The sequence below is a fragment of the Hylobates moloch genome, unplaced genomic scaffold (genome assembly GCF_009828535.3).
Source record: "Hylobates moloch isolate HMO894 unplaced genomic scaffold, HMol_V3 SCAFFOLD_10, whole genome shotgun sequence".
NCBI classification, from domain to species: Eukaryota; Metazoa; Chordata; class Mammalia; order Primates; family Hylobatidae; genus Hylobates; species Hylobates moloch.
The window spans coordinates 70,434,577-70,457,265 of NW_026652285.1; the positions used below are offsets into that span (position 1 = coordinate 70,434,577).

The 22,689-nt window shown below is 46.7% G+C and overlaps 1 protein-coding gene across 2 annotated transcripts in view; it reads right to left on the reverse strand.

Moving 5' to 3' along the window:
- Positions 1-20,119, reverse strand: part of TBC1D2 (TBC1 domain family member 2) — a 56,051-nt gene extending 35,932 nt beyond the window's left edge. Inside the window, exons 1-3 of one of the 2 annotated variants that reach the window (XM_032164651.2) lie at positions 19,569-20,119; positions 16,170-16,311; positions 8,421-8,556 (exon numbers count right to left, since the gene is read on the reverse strand). In XM_032164651.2, the coding sequence (XP_032020542.1) occupies positions 8,421-8,556; positions 16,170-16,311; positions 19,569-19,937 (647 nt within the window). In that variant the 5' untranslated portion in view covers positions 19,938-20,119. The remainder of the gene's footprint in view (positions 1-8,420; positions 8,557-16,169; positions 16,312-19,568) is intronic. The other variant, XM_032164653.2, reaches the window with a different exon arrangement.
- Positions 20,120-22,689: the final 2,570 nt, after the last annotated feature.

Consider the following 22,689-nt stretch of genomic DNA (forward strand, 5'->3'; position numbering starts at 1 on the left):
CTTCCAATCCTTCTTAGCTATAATCCTAGAATTATTGTCTGTTTCTCTAAAGTACTTCCCAAAATACGATCCTTCCTAACCCCAATAAATTGTCTTTTTCACAGTTTATTTCTCATGTGCCTTGCTGAAGATGTGTATCCCTAATCCTTCACAAGAATCAGCAAGTTGTCGGCTGGGCGTGGTGGCTCACGCTTGTAATCCCAGCACTTTGGGAGGCCGAGGTGGGCAGATCAACGAGGTCAGGAATTCGAGACCATCCTGGCTAACACGGTGAAACCCTGTCTCTACCTAAAATACAAAAAAATTAGCTGTGTGTGGTGGTGGGCACCTGTAATCCCAGCTACTTGGGAGGCTGAGGTAGGAGAATGGCGTGAACCTGGGAGGCGGAGCTTGCAGTGAGCTGAGATGGCACCACTGCACTCCAGCCTGGGTGACAGAGCGAGACTCCGTCTCAAAAGAAAAAAAAAAAAAATCAGTGAGTTGTCATGATCAAGTCAGCACATACAAAACATACACATATCTTACACATACGTGTCTTAAACTGTATAGAGCTTTTTAAAATTTTATGTATAAAAAAAAAACAACACTTGACCATCTTAACTCAAGAAGATTGCATATTTCCATCCTGGTCTTTCTGGGCCAGATTTTTTTGTTGTTGTTTGAGATGGAGTCTCACTCTATCACCCAGACTGGAGTGCAATGGCACGATCTCGGCTCACTGCAACATCCACCTCCAGGTTCAAGCGATTCTCCTGCCTCAGCCTCCCGAGTAGCTGGGATTACAGGTGCCCGCCACCACACACAGCTAATTTTATATTTTTAGTAGAGACAGTGTTTTGCCGTGTTTGTCAGGCTGGTCTCAAACTCCCGGCTTCAGGTGATCCACCCGCCTTGGCTTCCCAAAGATCTGGGATTACAGGCATGAGCCACTGCGCCTGGTCTGGGCCAGATTTTTATATTGGATTTCAGTAAATGTTTATCTATAATATTTCATTATAGAGTCCAGTAGCTTGATACTGATACTGACTTGATACAGCATGAAGTTTCTAGTGCCACACACAGTTTTTAGAAAACCTTTAAGCCTGGCTCGTGGGATATAAACATAATGTTTATCTTATCTCACAAATGTATGTGAAATGTATAATTACAACTTAGGAATCCAAAAATGGTCTGCAAAGAGGGAGCGGAGGCACCAGATCAATGTTGTTGGCTCTTTACACTGGTGAGATTCTACTTGATGAGTATTAAAAACACTCTGCTTTCTGAGAATTCTTTATCACAAAATAGCAGTTGGGGATATGGGAGGAACTAAGGCATGCTTTGTATCTGTGTAGATAATTACTTCCATTTTTTTTTTCCTCATTCAAAATACTTTTTATGGGGTTGGGAATTGATGATTTCTCCAAAACTTTTATGAATTTAAAACATGCCAGTCAAGATAATAAAATCTGTTAAGAATGTCAGACTTTGGCCGGGTGCAGTGGCTCACGCCTGTAATCTCAGCACCTTGGGAGGTCAAGGCGAGTGGATTGCTCAAGGCCAGGAGCTCGAGACCAGCCTGGCCAACATAGTGAAACTCTGTCTCTACTAAAAATACCAAAGTTAACCGAGCGTGGTGGCTCATGCCTGTAATCCCAGCTTCTTGGGAGGCTGAGGCAGGAGAGTTGCTGAATGTCACTTGAACTGGGGAGGCAGAGGTTGCAGTGAGCGGAGATTGCGCCACTGCACTCTAGCCTGGGTGACAGAGCAAGACTGTCTCAAAAAAAAAGAAAAAAGAAAGTCAGGCTTTGTTGAAAAAAAAGAAAGAAAATATCAGAGTGCACCCCACTTAGTGCCCCTTACAACAGCACCACAGTGTCTGGATTACTATAGCTTTGTAGTAGTGTTGATATTGGGAAGACTGCGTCTTCAAACTTTTTTTTCCCTTTTTTTTTTGAGATGGAGTCTTGCTCTGTCGCCCAGGCTGGAGTGCAATGGCGCGATCTCGGCTCACTGCAACCTCCACATCCCAGATTCAAACGATTCTCCTGCCTCAGCCTCCTGAGTAGCTGGGATTACAGGTGTGCACCACCATGCCCGGCTAATTTTTTTTTAATTTTTAGTAGAGACGGGGCAAACTTTTTTTATTCTTCAAGATTATTTGGGGTACTCTGGGGCTCTTGAATTTCCAGGATCTTGAATTTTAGGTTTAACTTGTTAATTTCTGTAAGGAAGCCACCAGAATTTTGATGGTGATTATATTGAATCTGTAGATCAATTTGGGAAGTATTGTCAGATTAATAGGTTAACAATATTAAATCTTTTTTTCTTTTCTTTTCTTTTTTTTTTTTTTTTGAGACAGAGTCTCACTCTGTTGCCCAGGCTGGAGTGCAGTGTTGCAATCTTGGCTCACTGCAGCCTCTGCCTCCTGGGTTCAAGCAATTCTCCTGCCTCAGCCTCCCAAGGAGCTGGGATTACAGGCACGTGCTACCATGCCCAGCTAATTTTTGTATTTTTAGTAGAGACGGGGTTTTACCATGTTAGCTAGGCTGGTCTTGAACTCCTGACCTCAAGTGATCTGCCCACCTTGGCCTCCTATAATGTTGGGATCACAGGCGTGAGCCCCCGCGCTCAGCCTAACAATATTAAATCTTTTGATCCATGAACATGAGATATCTTTCCAGCTATTTAAGCCTTTTTTTTCAACACTATTTGGTGTTTTCAGAGCACACATTTTGCATTATTATGTCAAATTCATTCCTAAATATTTAATTCTTTTTCTAATATTGTTATGGAATGTTTTCTTAATTTTATTTTTGGGTTGTTTATTACAGGTGTATAGAAATACAACTGATATTTCTATATTGATCTTGAATCCTGCAACCTTGCTGAACTAATTTCTTAGCTCTAATAGTTTTTCCTTAGGATTTTCTGTAAACAAATATCACGTCAACTGCAAATAAAGATAGTTTTACTTTTTTCCTTCCCAATCTGGATGCCTAATTTCATGTTCTTGCCTAATTGGCCTGGCTAAAGCCTCCAGAACAATGTTGAACAAAAACAGCCAGAGTGAACATCCTTGTCTTATTCCTGATTTTAGGGGGAAAATATTCAGTCTTTTACCATTAAGTATGTTAGCTTTGCATTTTTCATTGATTTCCTTTATCAAGCTGGGGAAGTTTCCTTCTACTTGTTTTTTGTTTTTTTTTCTGAGACGGAGTTGCTCTGTCGCCCAGGCTGGAGTGTAGTGGTACAACCTCCACCTCCTGGGTTCAAGCAATTCTCCTGCCTCAGCCTCCCGAGTAGCTGGGACTACAGGCCTGCACCAACATGGCCGGCTAATTTTTGTATTTTTAGTAGGGGTTTCGCCATATTGGCCAGGCTGGTCTCAAACTCCTGACCTCAAGTGATCCACCCACCTCGGCCTCCCAAAGTGCTGGGATTGCAGGCATGAGCCACTGTGCCTGGCCTCCTTCTAGACTTTTTAAAAATTTTATTTATTTATTTATTTATTTATTTATTTATTTATTTATTACTACTATTTAGAGACGGTGTCTCACTCTGTCACCCAGGCTGAAGCGTGGTGGCATGCTCATAGCTTACTGCAGTCTTGACCTCCTGGGCTCAAGTGATCCTTCCACCTCAGCCTACACAGTAGGTGGGACCATAGGTGTGTGCCACCACACCCAGCTAATTTTTTGTAGAGATGGGGGTTCACTACAATTTTTTGTAGGCTGGTCTCAAACTCCTGGCCTCAACCGATCCTCCCACCTTGTCCTCCCAAAGTTCCAGGTTTACAGGCAAGAGCCACTGCGCCTGGCCCTTTCCAGTCTTTGTGAGTGGTTTTATCACAAAGAGGTGTTGAATATTGTCAAATGCTTTTTCTCAGTCTACTGAAATGATGTGGTTTTTCACCTTTATCTTATTAATGTAGTGTATTATATAAATTGAATTTCAGATGTGAAACCAACCATGCATTCCTAAGATAAATCCTACTTTATCGTGGATTAATCCTTTTTATATGCTGCTGAATTCAGTTCGCTAGTATTTTGTTGAGAATTTTTACATCTGCCTTCATAAGGGATATTGGTCTATATCTTTCTTATGATGTCTTTGTTTGGTTTTGGTATCAGAATAATATCAGTCTTATAAAATGAGTTGGGATGTGTCCCCTCCTCTTTTATATTTTGGAAGAATATGTGAAGAATTGGTATTAATTTTTCTTTAAATATTTGGTGGACTTCACCAGTGAAGTCATTTGGTCCTGAGTTTTTCTTCATGTGTAGTTACTTATTTATTTATTTTACCAATTCAATCTCTACGATGTAATTAGGTCTTTTCAGATTTTCTTCTTGTGTATCTTTTAGTAAATGTGTCTTTCTAGGAATTTGTCCATTTTCATCTAAGTTATCAAATTTGTTGCCACATAGTTGTTCATAGTATTCTCATATAATCCTTTTTGTTTCTGTAAGGTTGGTAGCAATGCTCTCTTTTGTTCCTGACTTTAGTAATTTGAGTTTTCTCTCTTTTCTCAGTCTGCCTAGCTAAAAGTTTGTCAACTTTGTTGCTCTTTTCAAAGAACCTCTATTGATCTCAAACTTAGTTTAAAACAAGATCCAGGTGTGTGTGTGTGTGTGTTTGTGTGTGTGTGTGTTTTGTATAGTTGGGCCCAGAATAAGAAAATAATGAGATTATACTTTCATGGATAGTACAGCTGAGTGACGGAAGGAAAAATTCATCAGTTGAATTAAGAGCAGAGAAGAAATTAGAACTCAGCACTCCCAATACCTGATCTTTTGCTGTAATTACTAAGGTGTCCGGTTATAAGGAGAGCCCCTGGCTCCTTGACCTAGTGACTTCCCTTTCCCAGTCTTGCTTTCCCCATCTGAAAATACAAGAACGTAGTTCCATTGAAGAGAATCATGATGATTATGATAGGCACTACTATTTACTGAGCATCACTTTATGCTGGGTCCTGTGCTGAGCCCTGTTACATGGATTTCACAAACCACAAGTCACATGAGTTGGAGAGGGCCACAGGGCCACATCCCTATAGCTAGAGGCACTGGCTAGGTGGGGTAGTCATCACTGCTGCCCACACTTTAACCAGGATCTGCTCCCTCCCTGACATGTCCTGGGTCTGATAAGCAGTCATCCCTGGGGTGTGGGAAAGCACAGAAACCACAACTTTAGGGCAGCAAAAGGGCTTCTAAGCCCTAGCACACATCTCTGGGAATGGGAAGCTCGCTACCTTCTGAAATAGTCCACCACCCAGCTAAACCACTATGCTTGGAAGAGCTGTCTCCATTTCATAAATTTATCAACTTTGCTTGGAGCAGTTCATGGACCATTTTCTGTTTAGGTTTGATTCCAGGCCTGCAAGGCCTGGCCAGCATGGGAGTGGTGATCCTAAAGACTTGTTCTGAAAGATAACCTTGGGAAAGCCAGTTATCCTCCCTGAGCCTCAGTTTCCTCATCTGCAATGGGGATGTCGAACATATCCATAATGAACACTGGATGGACTCTTCCATGGCTGAAGTTCTAAGCGAAACACTATGATGCATTCCACTCACTTAATCCTCCCAAGACCAATGAAGTAAATACTCTTCTCAACCTCATTGGACGGAGAGAACTGAGATTCGAAGAGGGTAAGTAACCAAAACTACAGAGCAAGTAGGCGGGGGGGCTGAGCAGCCCTGGATGTCTAACTTCATGGTTTAAGGACTTAACCATGTGATGATACCACTTCACAGGTTTGTCCAGACAACTCGAGAGCGTAAAGCACCCAACACAGTGCTCACGAAGCTCCCTACCCCCTTCCCTGAGTACGACCTGGGTTCATGGCAGCACCAACAGTGAGTTCCAAGACCAGCCAGAGCAAAGGGGTGTAGGACACAAAGGCAGGTCTCATCTCACCAAGTTATCTGGGCTCTCAGCAGCCCAGGGCACTTCTCTTGCAAAGTAGCCTGGCATTTTCTGTGGGCTATGACAAGTTACAGGAGGGAAGTTGCTCTATGACCCTCTGAAGCTTCCTTCCTTTCTTGGTCTCTGCATTTTCTATGTTCCATTTCTGCTGCTGTGGCCTATATCAGTCATGAACTCGGCTTAATATTGGTGAGACTGCCCTGGGTGCATGCTGGCTGGATAGCTGGACTTCTCAGGCCCCCTCTTTACCCCAGCATGCTCCCAATGCACCCAGTTCCCTGTAGCTCCTTCCAACAGGTGATCTCCTGCAGGGTGCCCTCCACATCCACTCACTCCGGGGGGCTCAACCATGCCCTATACCCGTCAAGCCTCTCTCTCGAGCTTAGATCTCTCTCCTGGGCTCCAGGTCATTCTATCCAAATGCCTGTGGGGGAGCTCTACCTCCAGCCAGCAGACCCCAAAGAACACTCATTGTCTTTTCCCTAAAACCTGATTCTCTCCTGGAAAGGACGTCATCACCTTCCTAGTAACTCAAGCAAATTCAGACACTGAAGCCAGCAGAGGGAAATACTCTGCCTGAGTCACACAGAACCAGGGGTCCCTAATCAAAGTCCCGTGAGCAATCTATTTTGTCTTCTAAGAGCTCTAAGTTCACCTGAAGTCCACACGGAACATAAATGCCCAGGCTGGGCGTGGTGGCTCACGGCTGTAATCCCAGCACTTTGGGAGGCCGAGGTGGGCAGATCACGAGGTCAGGAGTTTGAGACCAGCCTGGCCAACATAGTGAAATCCCGTCTCTACTAAAAATACAAAAATTCAGCCGGGCGTGGTGGTGGGTGCCTGTAATCCTAGCTACTATGGAGGCTGAGGCAGGAGAATCGATTGAACACGGGAGGCAGAGGTTGCAGAGATTGCAGCGAGCTGAGATCACGCCACTGCACTCCATCCAGGGCGACAGTGTGAGACTCCATCTCCAAAAAAAATAAAACAAAATAAAATAATAAAAGAAAAAAGAAAAGAAACGCCCAAACAGAATCACTATTGGATATAGTTTGAATTCCTGAAAATTTCCATCCCTTCAACTAGAGTAACAATAGCAGCAGCAGCTAATATGTATTGCATGCTTAAGACTGCCAAGCACAGTTCTAAAGCAGTCTGCATGCATTAAACGATTTAATTACCATGCTAAGCTTATAAGGCAAGCACTGTTGTATTTACATTTACTAACAAGGTAAGCAAAGCACTGAGAAACAACTTGCCAACAGCAGCACAGCCATGACTGATGGAACCAGGATACAAACCCAGGCAGTTTGCTTCCAAAGCCCAGGCCACATTGCTGCCTTTTTTTTTTTTTTTTTTTGAGACAGGGTCTCACTCTACTGCTCAGGCTAGGATGCAGTGGTATGATCATGGCTTACTGCAGCCTTGACTTCCTGGGCTTGGGATTACAGGCACATGCCACTATGCCTGGCTAACTTTTCATTTTACTTATTGTAGAGGCAGGGTCTCAGAAGTTGTCCAGGCTGGTTTTGAACTCCTGGCCTCAAGTGATCCTCCTGTCTTGGCCTCCCAAAGTGTTGTAATTACAGGCATGAACCACCACGCCTGGTCCATACTGCTACCTTCTTAGAAATTATCTAAAACAAAGCCTGACAATAGTAAGGTATATATATAATATATTACTAAATAAAAAAGTAGTTGAGATATGATTGACACAATAAATTGCACAAGTTAAAAATGAGTAATTTGATGCTTTTGACATGTATAGACATTTGTGAAACCACTACATCACATTCAATATGATCTCATTTATGCAATATGTATATAGAAAATGTAGAGGAAAGAAATATACCAAATGCTAAGAATATTTGTCTGGGTGGTAGGATTACGGATAATTAAAAAAAATACTTTACTTATAATCAAGTGATCCTCCTCCTGCTTCAGCCTCCCTAGTAGCTGGGACTATAGGCTGTGAGCCACCTCATCCAGTGGGTAATTTTTTATACCCTTCCAGATGTTTCTGATTTCCTATAATGAACATGTACTACTTTTCCAATGAATATGTTTTTTTTTTTTGAGACAGAGTCTCACTCTTGTCACCCAGGCTGGAGTGCAATGGCACGATCTCAGTTCACTGCAACCTCTGCCTCCTGGGTTCAAGCGATTCTCCTGCCTCAGCCTCCTGAGTAGCTGGGATTATAGGCACCTGCCACCATGCCCGGCTAATTTCTGTATTTTCAGTAGAGATGGGGTTTTGCCATGTTGGCCAGGCTGGTCTCGGACTTCTGACCTCTGGTGATCCACCCGCCTTGGCCTCCCAAAGTGCTGGGGTTATAGGCATCAGCCATCGCACCCAGCCAAATGTAATATTTTAAAGTGATGATGTGATTAATTGAAAATAAAGCCCATAACCCTCTCCCGGGGCCCACCTCCCTGCAGGAGAATCACAGCGGGTAGAGCTCCACTGAAGGGGCTGCCTGCAGCTTGGCTAGCCCCTCAGCTCCACTGGCACTTACTGTATTTCAGTTCCCAGGTGCTTGAGGGAAATATTCTGAAGGGCAGGGAATGGCTGCAAGGCAGCTGCCACGCCCACTAGCCCAGGGGGTGTTTTCACAGGGCACAGGAACTCCTCCAGCTCTGCCTCTTCTTGCCCTGGGAACAAAGAAAAGGGAAATCCATCAGCTGGGTCACTGCACTTGGAAAGACAGGTCAGGTGGGATACTATGGGTGCAGCCCTGACTGGGAACAGGCTGGAGTTGGAGAGTTGCAGGGACAGGCAGGCCTTCCCTGTAGGTTAACAGCAGCAAAATAGGCTTTTCACAAAATGTTGTGCAGCCAGTAAAATTATGCATTTTGCTGGTACAGCCCTCCTGCAAACCCCTTAAAAATATGCAGACCTGGCTGGGAGCGGTGGCTCACGCCTGTAATCTCAGCACTTTGGGAGGCCGAGGCGGGCGGATCACCTGAGGTGGGGAGTTAAGAGACCAGCCTGGCCAACATGGAGAAACCCCGTCTCTACTAAAAACACAAAATTAGCCAGGCATGATGGCGCATGCTTGTAATCCCAGCTACTCAGGAGGCTGAGGCAGAAGAACCACTTGAACCCAGGTGGCGGAAGTTGCGGTGGGCTGAGATCACGCCATTGCACTCCAGCCTGGGCAACAAGAGCGAAACTCCATCTCAAAAAAAAAAAAAAAAAAAAATGCAGACCTACAGTTAATTCTACATCTGAGAGTCCATCCTAAAGATGGAAGTCCAGACAAAACTTTATGTGCCAAGAGGTTCGTTCATTCTAGCATTGTCACAATAGCCTCAAGTTGGAAAAGATCTAAAAACTTGGGAATAGGTTAAGTATATCAGAATGTCTTCATATAACAGAATATTAATCATTCAAAACGATGTGAATAAATACTTATAAACAGGGAAACCTGTATAGAATATAATATTAAGTGGAAAAAGCCAGATTAAAAAAAATTGGGCCAGGCGCAGTGGCTCCCACCTGTAATCCCAGCACTTTGGGAGGCCGAGGCGGGCAGATCACGAGGTCAGGAGATCAAGACCGTCCTGGCTAACACGGTGAAATCCCATCTCTACTAAAAATACAAAAAATTAGCCAGTCGTGGTTGCGGGCGCCTGTAGTCCCAGCTACTCCGGAGGCTGAGGCAGAAGAATGGCCTGAACCCAGGAGGCAGAGCTTGCAGTGAGCCTAGATTGCGCCACTGTACTCCAGCCTGGGTGACAGAGTGAGACTCTGTCTCAAAAAACAAAACAAAAACAAACAAACAAAATTGGAAGGCTGGATGTTGCGGCTCACACCTGTAATCCCACCACTTTGGGAGGCTAAGCCAGGTGGGTCACTTGAGCTGAAAGTTTGAGACCACCTGGGCAACATGGCAAAACCCCACCTCTACAAAAAACAGAAAAATTAGCTGAGTGTGGTGGTGTGTGCCTGTAGTCCCAGCTACCTGGGAGGCTGAGGTGGATAGATCGCTTGAGCCCAGCAGGTGGAGGTTGCAGTGAGCTGAGATGGTGCCACTGCACTCCAGCTTGGGCAACAGAGCAAGACCCTGTCTCAAAAAAAAAAAAAAAATTGGGGTTATAGTATTATCTCAATTGTACAGAAAAAGTCTCAAAGAAATATACTCTGCAATCTTAACGGTGGTTTGAGCTGCATAATGGGATTTGAAGTGAGCAGGCTATTCTCATTGTATTTTACTGTTTTTTTCCAAATTTTCTACAACAAACATGGGTTACTTTATAAACAGAAAAATAATATGTATTTATCAAAAATAGATGTTTATACAGAGATTTTAAAAACACAGGCAAATATTAGGGTCACACTACTGAGTATCAAAAAACAAAGTAGGATATTTTATATTATTATATGATCTGAAACATGTTTAAATAAAAGGCAGGCAGGAGGTCATAACATAAGGTTAATACTGGCTGCCTCTGGGTGATAGGATTATAGGTTCTTTTTCTTTTTAGTCTTCCAAATGTTCTGTTTAAACAATGATTCTTCTACAGTGAGTGACTTGAAAATGTTTAATGTTAAGCAAGCTTTCAAGGCCAAGGAAATTATTTGAAGTATAAGAGAGGAGAGGTGAAATATTTAGAAATTAACTTTGAGTGTTAGAAAAAGGAGAAAAGAGCCAGGACCACTTACGGGTTGGTATGAGCTTGATTAGACAGCCCCTGAGACCTACCAGGGCAGCAGACACTTTCCACTTGGAGCCCTCTTACTGGGAGACTGAAATATTTAGGAGTGGAGATTTGTTTTTGCACTGTATCTGCAAAATGGGTGTGGGTATAAAAATATTAAATATAATGATGGGGGTCAGGGAGAGCTGTTCAACCTATCTAAGAAACTTTGCAGTAGTTCAAACAACAACAGACAGTGTATTTGTAAATTCCTAACAGGCTCCATCAGATCTGACAGGCAGGCCAGCACTCACACTCCTCAAATGAGAGATCTTTGAGGCCTTCCCTTCCATGAATCCTCTCACCAAACACAGACTGGGTGTTTACCCTGAGGCTTGCGAGTGGGGCTGGAGAAAGTGAGAAGAATCAAAGCAGAAACTCACAGCCTAAGGAGCAGGAAAGGGGAAGAAGTGCACACCTGGGGTTAGGTGCCCGTGGTAGGGGCAGTTCTGGGAGGTGGAGACAGAGTCTTTCCAATCCAGGTCAGGGAAAACTTCCTGGAGGAGGGGCACTACAGCTGGGCCTTAAGGACTGGGGTTGATTTGAACCTGCAGGAGGAACCAGGAAGGATCTTTCTATGCTAAGCATACAGGCAACAGTGAGGGGTTTCAGACCCAGAGCTGAGTTTGAGGGGAGGAAGCCAGGAAGATGGGATGGGGAAGGCCAAATAGAAAGGGGTGTGGTTAAGTGGCTGGATCTCATCACAATGGAAACCAGAGCTCCTAGGGGTTTGAGCAGGCAAACCTGGCTTTTGGTAGAAGATCTGTAGCTGGGCCCTGTTTCCATGGGGAGGGTGTTGTGACCTGGTTGCAAATCATTTAAAAAAAAAAAAAAATCAAGGGCCGGGCGCAGTGGCTCATGCCTGTAAACCCAGCACTTTGGGAGGCCAAGGTGGCAGACCACCTGAGGTCAGGAGTTCAAGATCAGCCTGGCCAACATGGGGAAACCCATCTCTACTAAAACTACAAAAACAAACCGGGCGTGGTGACGTGTGCCTGTAGTCCCAGCTACTTGGGAGGCTGAGGCAGGAGAATCGCTCAAACCTGGGAGGCGGAGGTTGCAGTGAGCCGAGATCGCACCACTGTACTCCAGCAGCCTGGGCGACAGGGCGAGACTCTGTCTCAAAAAAAAAACAAAAACAAACACAAACAAAAAAAACAAGAAGGATACTCTCTACCTTGTCTCCTTCAGAGTTAGTGTATACAAAAATGTTTAAAAAGCCATAAAGCCGGGCTGGGCATGGTGGCTCACACCTGTAATCACAGCACTTTGGGAGGCTGAGGTGGGTGGATCACAAGGTCAGGAGATCGAGACCATCCCGGCTAACACAGTGAAACCCCGTCTCTAATAAAAATACAAAAAAATTAGCCAGGCGTGGTGGCACACGCCCATAGTCCCAGCTACTTGGGAGGCTGAGGCAGGAAAATCATTTGAACCCAGGAGGTGGAGGTTACAGTGAGCCGACATCGCGCCACTGTACTCCAGCCTGGGTGACAGAGCGAGACTCCATCTCAAAAAAAAAAAAAGCCATAAAGCCCCATATTGTGGACTCACATCTTTCAAAGTAACCTTTAAGCCAGACTCTGAACTGATTCAAAATAAATAAAATTTTTTTATTTATCAATACTTTAACCATCTTATTCTCCTTCATTCAAAGCAAACCAAAAAAACTTAACAGTTTCTCTAAGATTTTGATATCTTAGCAGTACTTCCCTAACTGCTAATATCTGTTTTCTTGTAAGTGCCACCTGTGGCTCTAGATCAGCTCTGAGACTACACAGAGCCAAGTCCTGGGGGTTGTCATCACTGGTGGGTTTTACCAGTGAGGAAATAGCCACTCAGAGAGGGTGAGTTTTGTGGCCAAAGACAAAGCTAGCAGGTCACACCGTTACAGACTCAAACACGGTCCCCACTTTTGCTTTTCCCATTAAACAATGTGGCTTATCAGAGCAGCCTCTCTAACAAGCAGATCATCTAAGACAGGAGGGGCTGCCCATGAAGGCACAAGCTCCCAATGCAAAGGAGTGTGCAAGGCACGGGCGGCACAGGATGGTGATGCCCCAACAGAGACCAGCGCTTCCCACAGGAGGCAGAATCAATGACCTGAGGCTGTAGTCTGGGGCACCCTGGAGAAATGCCCTTCATGAGTGACCACACAGAGGATTTTCAGCAGCATTTATTTGTAATTCTCCTTTTGCGTGAGCTCTGAGGGTTGCCTCACCACCAGTGGGAAGAAGTCACTGCCTAGACAAAAGAAGGGCCTGGCCCAGGAGGTCACTTCCTCCCTAGAGGGCCCTGGACGAGTGCTTGGCTGCCCCATAGCTTTGGGAGGGCAGGTTATGAGTCTGCAGCCTAGGGTTTGAATTTCAGCACTGACGTTTTCTTACTACATGATCTAGGACAGGTCTCTTGACCTCTTTGAGCCTTAGTTTCCTGCTCTATGAAATGGAAATAGCACTAACTACCCTATAAAATTATTGTGAGGATTAAATAAGATGATACATGTAAAGTGTTGGGGCAGCAGGCATATTTCATGATGGTACACATTTATACAGGTCCTTTGTAAACTGTAGCTTACTGTGGCAACTTGCTATTCTTATTATTATAAATCTCGTGGGTTCCCTTTGATCTTTCTTGGCTCTGCGGAGACCGTTGTTTAGGTAAAGTATAAAATAAAGTTGTAAATCCTTAAAAGTAGGAGAGAACATGCCTTGCAGATTGCTCAAGAGCAGTGACGAGACACTTTTTACCAGAAGTCTCTGACTCAAAGTCAGACACGGGTCAGGAGGTTTTCAATGACCTGGGAGTGGGCCGCTGCTTCCTCAGGAAGGGTGGAGGCAGGCGAGGTGGGGCAGCCTGCTCCACATGGCTAACCCAGGCCTTGCTGACTTGCCCAAGATACCAGAAACATCTTTCTAGGTGGGCTGGGAAGGTTTTGCCAGGCCCTGGGTCTGGGAGGAGAGTGCAGGATTGCTGCAAGGCGAGGAAAGGCTTCAGGAGGAGAAGCTCACGTCCCTGCTTCCTGAGTCTCAGGCAGCATTCTCCCAGGAGACTGGAACCCAGGTCATCACAGCAAATCCATCCCTTTCTCCAATGCCCACAGCAGGGGCTGGCCTGGAAGAGGCCCGCCGTGTGTGCTGAAGCAAAGCCACAGAATTAAAGAACCTGCAACAGGTTCCCCACAGCAGAAGAGGTCTGAGGATCCCAGAGCCATTCTTCCACAATCTGCTTCTTCAAATTTCAGTTAAGACACGCAGGAATTCTATTATTGCAGAGGTTTCTCCTGGCCTCTACTCTGATGCTGATCTTTGCAGCAGCATCAACCCAGGCCGCAGTTTTCTGCAAAACCAGGGTTGTCTGGCTCCCTGGCAGATGGGGAGTGGGGGCTGGAGCAGAAGCAAAGAAATCCTTCAAAAGAAACTCCAAAGAAATTACTAATGATTATTAAGAATAAAAGGAAGAGTTATTATAATAGTAACAGCACCTATATACATTTGTGTATATACTATTATGATAGTAATAGCATGGGTGTGTTCTGTGCACAGACATATAGACATAGAATAACAATATTATTAGGACAACTCCCATGTATTGAGCACTTACTATGTGCCTGAGGTTATGCTAAGGGGTTTACATTCCTTTTCTCACTTAATTATAAAGTTTAGTGTCTTGACTTACACATTCACTCCACAAATATCCAATGTGCCAGGCAGGACACCAGGGAGGTGACACGGGCAACAAAAAAAAAGGTCCCCACCCTTAAGGGCTAGCGGGTGGAGATGGACAAGGACAGGGGTAATTATTAATAGAACACAATGGAACAGGTCTCCCTTGAAGTGTTTGAAAAAAGTGTTGAGGGCCCAGAGAGAATCCAGCTGACAAAGTCTGAGAAGGCTTCCAGGAGGAGGCTGGCAAGAAGAGGAGGCAATGCTGGAGCTTGGCCATAGAGAATAAGCAAGAATTTGCCAGGCAAAGTAGAGAGAGAGCAGAGACTCTGCCGAAGCATCAAGCCCAAGGTGGGGACTGGGGGAGCAGGCAGAGGTGAGATCAGGAGGGATGAGCCCTGAGGGCAGGAGTGGGGTGGTGGGTGGCCTTGGATGGCAGTGACGGGTTCAGGGTCAGATTTAAGAAAGCTCGCTCAGGCTGCAGAGAAGGGGATGGGTTCTGGCACAGGCCTCCACATGGGGACACTGGAGAGGAGGCTGCTGTGACTTTGAGAGATGAGGTCTGACCTGGGCTGTGGCAGCGAGAAAGGCCTGGGTCTGATGTATGGGTCAGAGGGCAAAAATGGCCAGCAGTGATTGACTGGACTCACTGGCTGGAATTGAGGAAGGGTGGAGGGCAACTACTAGTGGGTACATGGGGGGAAATCTATTGAGAGGAGGGAAGGGAAACGGGGAGAAGGGTTGGGGCAGATGTACTCAGCTTTGGACATGCAAAGCACCCAGGTACAGAAGTCCAGGGGGTACTTGGTAACCAGTCCTGCCCTTGCCTATTTGGCCTCCCTGTCAACTGAACATGAAGCACTTTATACACAATGTGGCTTTGTACTGGGATCTGATTTTCCACGTTCTTGCAGGGGCAGCTGTGAGGTGGTCCATACTGATCCTAAAATCTGCCAATCATGTTCCTGGCTGCAGCATGGGGGTGGGAGGGTGTGGTCTCCTGGACTCTTCCACATTGGGATGATCCAGAATTTGGGATCAAGAAACTTCATTTGTAAGTCATCTGGGGGAAAAGGATCCTATGTTATGCGAACACCAGAGATAAAAATCATTGATCTGGCCAGGCATGGTGGCTCATGCCTGTAATCCCAGCACTTTGGGAGGCTGAGGCAGGTGGATCACGAGGTCAGGAGTTCAAGATCAGCCTGGCCAAGATGGTGAAACCCCGTCTCTACTAAAAATACAAAAATTAGCCGGGCGCAGAGGCACGTGCCTGTAATCCCAGCTACTTGGGAGGCTGAGGCAGAGAATTACTTAAACCTGGGAGGCGGAAGTTGCAGTGAGCTGAGAATGCACCATTGCACTCCAGCCTGGGCAACAGAGTGAGACTCCATCTCAAAAAAAAAAAAAAAATCACTGATCTACCCAACTCACGACACAAATCTACAACACTGCATTTTCTTATTAACCCTCCTCACAGCAATTCTGTGAAAGTTTGATTTCTTGAGGCCTTCCATAATAGTCATCACAATAGTAGCTCACAAGTATTGGGTTCTGACCATATGCAGGCATTGTTCTAACCATTTTAGGTATATGAATTCATTTAATCCTCATAACATCCCTAAGAAGTAGGGATAATTTATAAACCTTATCTTATGGGGAAGGAAACAAGCTCAGAAAGGTTAAACAACTTGCCTAAAATTATATAGGACTAGGATTTGAACCCAGACAGCCTGGCCTCAGCCCAAATTCTTGCCCTAACTAATCCTGAGTCATATCCCTGGCTCTCTGCTTCCTTAGCAGAGAGCCCTCGCTCCTTCCGCTCATTCCCAGCAGGAGGGTAAAGGCTTAATCACCAGAGCCCTGGGTGTGCAGGCAGGAGGGTAGCCCATTGGGTACCTAGCTCGAGGTGGAGAACAGGCCCATTCCCAGCCAGGGCGGCATCAGGGGTGGCAGGAGGTGCCGGCGGGCTGTTGTGGAACTCCCAGCGCTTCATCTGCAGCTGCTGCAGCCAGTACAGCATCGCTTGCTTGGTGGCGGCCTGAGAAGCACAAGGATTAGTTGGCAAGGCCCTGTGCCTGCAGGGTGGCACTGGGTGCAGGAAGAGGGGAATGTCGTGGGAGGCTTAGCAATGCTGTCTTTCCCAGGGAAAAAAAGGATCACTGTAGGTATGTATGCTTCCTGGCCACAGAAGATCATCAGGCTCTGGTCTCCCACTCAGAGGTTCCTTAGCTGCTCTGGGCCTCAGTTTCCTCATCTGTACTCTGGTGACAATAAGACTCATTGCATAGGACAATGATGAGGATGAAATGAGACAAGGGTATCACACAGTATCTGACACACAGTAGGTGCTCAAAATGTGCTCATTGGATAGAGGAATTTGGAGGTGCTGTGAGAGGGGGAGGTGCACTGAATTCTGATATGTGTGGGGTCCTGGTACCATCACTATTTCTGTGTGACATCTCCAAGTCTTTGCTGCCTTTTGTGGAATAGAAGTAATCCTTCTTGCCTTGGGGATGCACTGGAATCATGGATATGAATGGGGACCGGAAAGCCACATGCAAATTGTGACAACATGGTGGCACCTTCCAGGTGCTCTGGCCCTCCAAACAAGTTCATGGTAAATGCTGGTCATTAGTCTCCCAGCACTGGCTGGCAGTTGGTCCAAACATCCACTTTCACATCCAATAACTCCTGGATTCTTCAGGAGGGAGGCAAGGCAGGAGTGAGCAGCCCTTTCTACAGATGGAGAAACTAAACCTCTGAAGTCACCCAGGCATGTGGTGGTAGAGCTGGTCCCAGAAACCTGGTCTATAAGTTGGATTTTATGGCCAGGAGATTAGTGGCTTCATAAAGAAGGCCTGAGATCAGCTGAGGTGGACTGCAGAAGATGAACAGCTCACTGGGCATGGATGGGGATTCTCACAGAGCTGCCTGCAATCAAGGCCGCATGAGAACAGCAGCAGGCTACATGGCAACAGAGGCAGACTCCCTGTCTCAGGGGTTCACTGGTGTGCACTATGCCGGGAGGAGTCTGTGAAAGAGACCCTCAGGCTGTCACACAGGTATCAATAAGATAAATGATGCCCACCAGTGTTCTCTTTCCATACACTCTCCCAGAGAGACTGCAGCACATCCCAGGTCTTCCTCGTGACCTTAATGCTGATGAGCTCTAGCCAAACCCAAATACCCCGTTTTATTAATTCATTTGACAAGGGTATACTGAGCATTGACATATGTGTCAGAGATAGTGCTAGGCACTGAATACAGGGGTGAGCCAACACACATGGTCCCTGTCCCCTTGGAACTTGAGAGTCTCCTGCAGGGGACATGTACCTGGATGTTTCATGGGCTCCTCATCCTGAGTTCCCTCCTGTCAGTGACTGACCCAACCAGGCCGTCAGCCAGTTACTCCAGTCACTCCTGACATCTCCCTCATTCTACTTCCCTACTATCCCGAGACACCTCCATTGTCCCCCTCCCCACAGCCACAGCTGTAGTTCAGCTGTCACTCTCTCCTGATCACCTTCTGATGTGCTCCCTGAGTACCAGCCTTGCCCTTCCCCTAGTTTCTTCTCTATCCAATAGTCAGACTGGGCTTTTGCTACTTGGCCTAATTTGCCAATTCCCCACCCTGAGGCCTCTGCTCTTCAACTCCATCCTTTGGGCCTCTCTGTTTTTCTGGCTCATGTGATTCGCCTGGACACTCAGGGCTGTATCATGGTTTCCTACTTTTGCTCACGGTGCCCTCTTGATCTGGAATACCTTTCTCCCTCTTGTCTGCTTGCCACCTATTTCTTCTTTTAAGCCTTGGGTGTGTCCCTCCTCCAGATGCCTTTCTGGCTAGCCCCTTCCACTTGGTGGAACTGACTCCTCCTGTCACCACACCTTCTTGCACAGACTTATCACAGTGTCTCTACAGAACATTTTAGGGTGCATGCAGGTTCTCCGTCAGTATCTCCCACCAGACTTTAAGCTGTCTGAGAACCAGGGGCGGGGGTGCATTAGCTCCACACCCCAGAGCCAAGCGCAGAGCCAGGAACAATGGAATACTATTGTAAAGACCATGTGTTGAAGACCCTGCATACAGCAGTCAACCTGTGGAAGAGACACATAGACTGAGGAACCACATGACCTCAAAAATGCCTTTGCTGGCCAGGGATTCCTGAGTTTCATTATTTTAACCAAGTCCCCCAGCTTGGTCACCCGCCAACTCCAGTCAGTAAAGGAGAACTGAACCCGTGGGCATCCACAGATACCCACTTAGCTGAAGGTGGGGTTGGAGGGGTGGAAAGATGGGGATGGGGTGGGGAAGGCTATCTCCTGGCACATTCTTCTCTGATGCCCATAGAACACTTAGCCCAGATCTGTCTTTCCAATTAAGTTATGGGACACCTCCTCTTGACATTAGCACTCTGACCTTGGTTCCATCACCTTGTGTGTGCATGTGTGCTTGTGCAACAAAAAATTATTAAGTACCCCACTAGGTACCAGGCTGTATTCTAGGTGATGAAATTAATTCAACAATTTGTACATGCCTGTGATGTGTCAAATGCTTACAAACCACCTAGGTTCTGAAAGGTTAAGTAACTTGTCCAGGGTCACACAGCTAGTAAGTAGCAAATGTACAATTTGAATCCAAGCCCGTCTGATTTCAAAGAATGTGGCCTTTCTACTGCTTTAGGCTTTCTCAGTTAAACATGATGACAAAACAAAACCTACCCCTTGCTGCTGACAGGAAAACAGGTTTAGGCATGCCTAGATGAACAATCTAGGCTGATCAGTGAAACCTAAGTGTTTATTTTCCTAATCCCTGCCAGTCTCTTCTCAGCATTCACTGACCTTGGCCAAAACATCAAGAAACGGGAATCAGAATCCTGGCCTTGAGAGAGGATTTCGAAGACCATATTTTGACTTACTTAGGTCCCAGGTAAGAAAGTTAAGGTAACTGCACTGTCAGGCACACCCAAAAGTAAAAGTTTTTATTCAGCACTGAGAGGTAGAAAGACTATGGGATTCCAAGCTACCCTACTCTCTAGACGCATGGATCTCGGGCCAGTCCTTTCATCTCCCTCTAAGTTTCTTGATCCGTAAAATGGGTCTGTCTTCCCGGCCTTTTGGGAACCCAATGAGGAAATGGGTGGGAATGCACTTTGCAAAGCACAAAGTTCTTGGAACACGTCGGTGACGACAGTTCCAGTCAATTTACTGTGTCCACCTCACACTCGCGCCCAGACTTGCCCTGCGAAAATGTGACCTCAAGCCGCTGGAAAGGATAAAGTCGTTCCAGGAATTTACCTTCAGGGTAATAACCCGGCTGGGAGTCTTGATTTCGAAGATCCCCTCCTCAGCGTCCGCCTTGCAGTCAAACACTGCACTGGAGAGGTCGATGCTGTCCAAGGGATTAGCATCCTGCGCGGTCCGCGAGTAATACAGCTGACATTTCCTTTCGTCGTAGAAGAACCAGCGGGATTTCCAGCCCCGGATGGGCCCTTTGCCACCGAACTTACTTAAATACCCACAGAGTTTCTTGGGGACTGCCTCCAGGGACCGGGCGCAGTCCCCCGATTCTTCCTCCGGAGGCGGCACCTGTGGATCCCTGGCAGACTCTTCGGACCCAGGGGCAGAGGAGCTGGACTCCGGGGCGTTCTCCCCGGCGCCCTCCATCGCTGCCAGCCGGAGATCGCGGAGGGACGAGGGGTCCGCGGGACCACCAGGGACAAATCTCGGAGACTCGGCGGGCAGCTTCCCAAAGGGAGACACCTGGGCGGGGGCGGGGCCGACGGCGGACCCGCCCCCAGGAAGCCACAGGGTCGGGACTGGGCGCGGTGCGCGCGCCTCAAAGACCGCAAACCCGGGTTACAGCGGCTGGCCACGCCCCTCCACCGCCGGGCCACGCCCCCGCAGCGCCCAGTCGGCTCCCCGCAAGGCCCGGCTGCTTCCGGCTTTTTCTCCGCGCCAGTCAGCCATCTTTACTGAGGGCAGCCGTGCTCCCTGGCTTCAGGTTAAAGGCGTGGTGGCACTGAGTTAGGTTAACCGCGGGCAGAGAAGCCTGTCCCTGGCTACACTTTCCTGGTAGTTCGCACAGTCACCTAGAAAGATGGTGCTTTATTGCACCCGATGGGCTGCTTGTACCCTCCCTGTGCCGCGCGGGGCACCGTCGGACGGCGCATCTCACGGCCATTGGCTGAAAGGAACACCGCTGGGAGGCCCTTCTTCCGGCGTCGCCCGGACAGCGCGACTCCGGAGCTGCCTGCCACTCTTCTCCCTGGTGTTCCTTCAGCCCCGTCAATGACGCCGCGGACGGCCTTCTTATCCCTCGCCTGACCGCGGTGGCCTCCCCAGCTCTCTGTCCTGGCTCCTATTCGCCTCCTGACAGCGCTGGTTGTGTTGCTTGGGGCGTCCAGGCGCGGCCGCTGCGGAAACACAGTGCCACTCCTGGGGCGTAGTTGGGTGCAGAACATTTGTTTATTTTTATTTTGTTATTGCTATTATTATTTTTAGAAACGGTCTGGCTCTGTCACCCAGGCTGGAGTGCAGTGGCGCGATCAGAGCTCACTGCAGTCTCCGCCTCCCGGGCTCAAGCCATCCTCCCGCCTCAGTCTCCCGAGTAGCTGAGACCGCAACTGCGCACCACCACACCCGGCTAATTTTTAAATTGTTTTTTGCAGAGAGGGGGGTCTTGAACTCCTGGCCTCAAGCGATTCTCCTGCCTTGGCCTCCTAAAGTGCTGGAATTACAGGCGAGAGCCACCGCGCCAGGCTGTTTTGTAAATAAGTAAAAGAATTTGGGGTTTGACTAATTTGCTCAACTTCTGCCTCATTTTACCTGTTTCCCCTTAAACTTCTCCCCTTCCCTCCTAAGGCGCGTTTCTCCATTAGGGCGGCGGAGCCCAATTCCGTTCAGCTTTCTTTAGGAGCTTCTTTCCGCATTTCTCTTGCTCTTTTTTTCAGCCCTCCCTCTTACTTCATCGTCTCCCCCTCAGCCATCGTTAACGAGACCCTCATGCACACTCAGTGATATTGACCAGAAGCAGGGTGGGGGTAAAGGCGAGGGCTCTGGAGTCTATTTGCATAATTTTCAGATTCCCACTCTGCAATACTGAGTGATTTACTCAACCTAAAAATGGAGATAACACTTCTTCCCACCCACCCACGACCCGCCACCAGACAACTTTACGGTGAAGCTAATGAAATTTATGTTTACTTGCATGGGTCGCTGGGATTTGCAGTCTAACAGGTGGGAAGTTGCAACCAGGGAGCATTTCTCCTAAATGCCAGAGAGCTCTTCATTTGTTATAATTTACAATTTATTTTCTCATTCTAAATAACCATCATCATACCTAATTTTGTGTTCATAATTTTGTAATTTTTTTAAAATCAGAAGGCCCTTAATGCTGTTTAATTCCAATCCCCACAAAACCTGGATCTACACCTGTCTACCCTTAGAGTTGTTTTGATAATTAAATAAAATAATATGTGTGAAGCTCTTAGTACAGAATGTGGGACAAAATATTTCTTTTCTTTTCAAGACAGAGATTCGCTCTTGTTGGGCAGGCTGGAGTGCAATGGCGTGATCTCGGCTCACCGTAACCTCCGCCTCCCGGATTCAAGCGATTCTCCTGCCACCGCACCCAGCCAGTTTCTTTTCTATTTTTTTAATTTTATTTTTTTGATACAGAGTCTCGCTCTGTCGCCCGAGCTGGAGTGCAGTGGCATGCTCTCCAATCCCCATTCTGCCTCAGCCTCCCGAGTAGCTGGGATTACATACAGGCGTCACCATACCCAGCTAATTTTTGTATTTTTAGTAGAGATGGGGTTTCACCATGTTGGCTAGGATGGTCTGGATCTCCTGACCTTGTGATCCACCCGCCTTGGCCTCCCAAAGTGCTGAGGTTACAGGCATGAGCCACAGTGCCTGGCCCCATTCCTGATTTTTAAAACCTCTTAATAAAACAAACAGCATACCTTATTTGTTCTAGGTTTTCTAGCTAGGCAATGATAAATATTTGAAAGAATAATTATAATTACAAGTATATTACGTATATCAGAAAAACTCAAGTGGTGGCCTGTTTTAAAAAACTGTGCATATGTGTATAGATGTCTCCAGCAGCAAACAAATGGAAAATATAATGGACAACATTCCTTACATAAATGACTTACATAATGAATACCTTATTGCTTTGTAGTAGGATATAAGACAAAACAAATATGTCCCTGAGTGGGAAGAGTTAATATTGTAAAGATGCCACATTCCTCAAATTAATCCATACAGTTAATACGTTTTCAATCAAACTCTCAATAGCTTTTTTTTTTTTTTTTTTTTTGAGACAGAGTCTTGCTCTGTCACCCAGGCTGGAGTGCACTGGAGCGATATTGGCTCGCTGCAACCTCTGCCTCCTGGGTTTAAGCTATTCTCC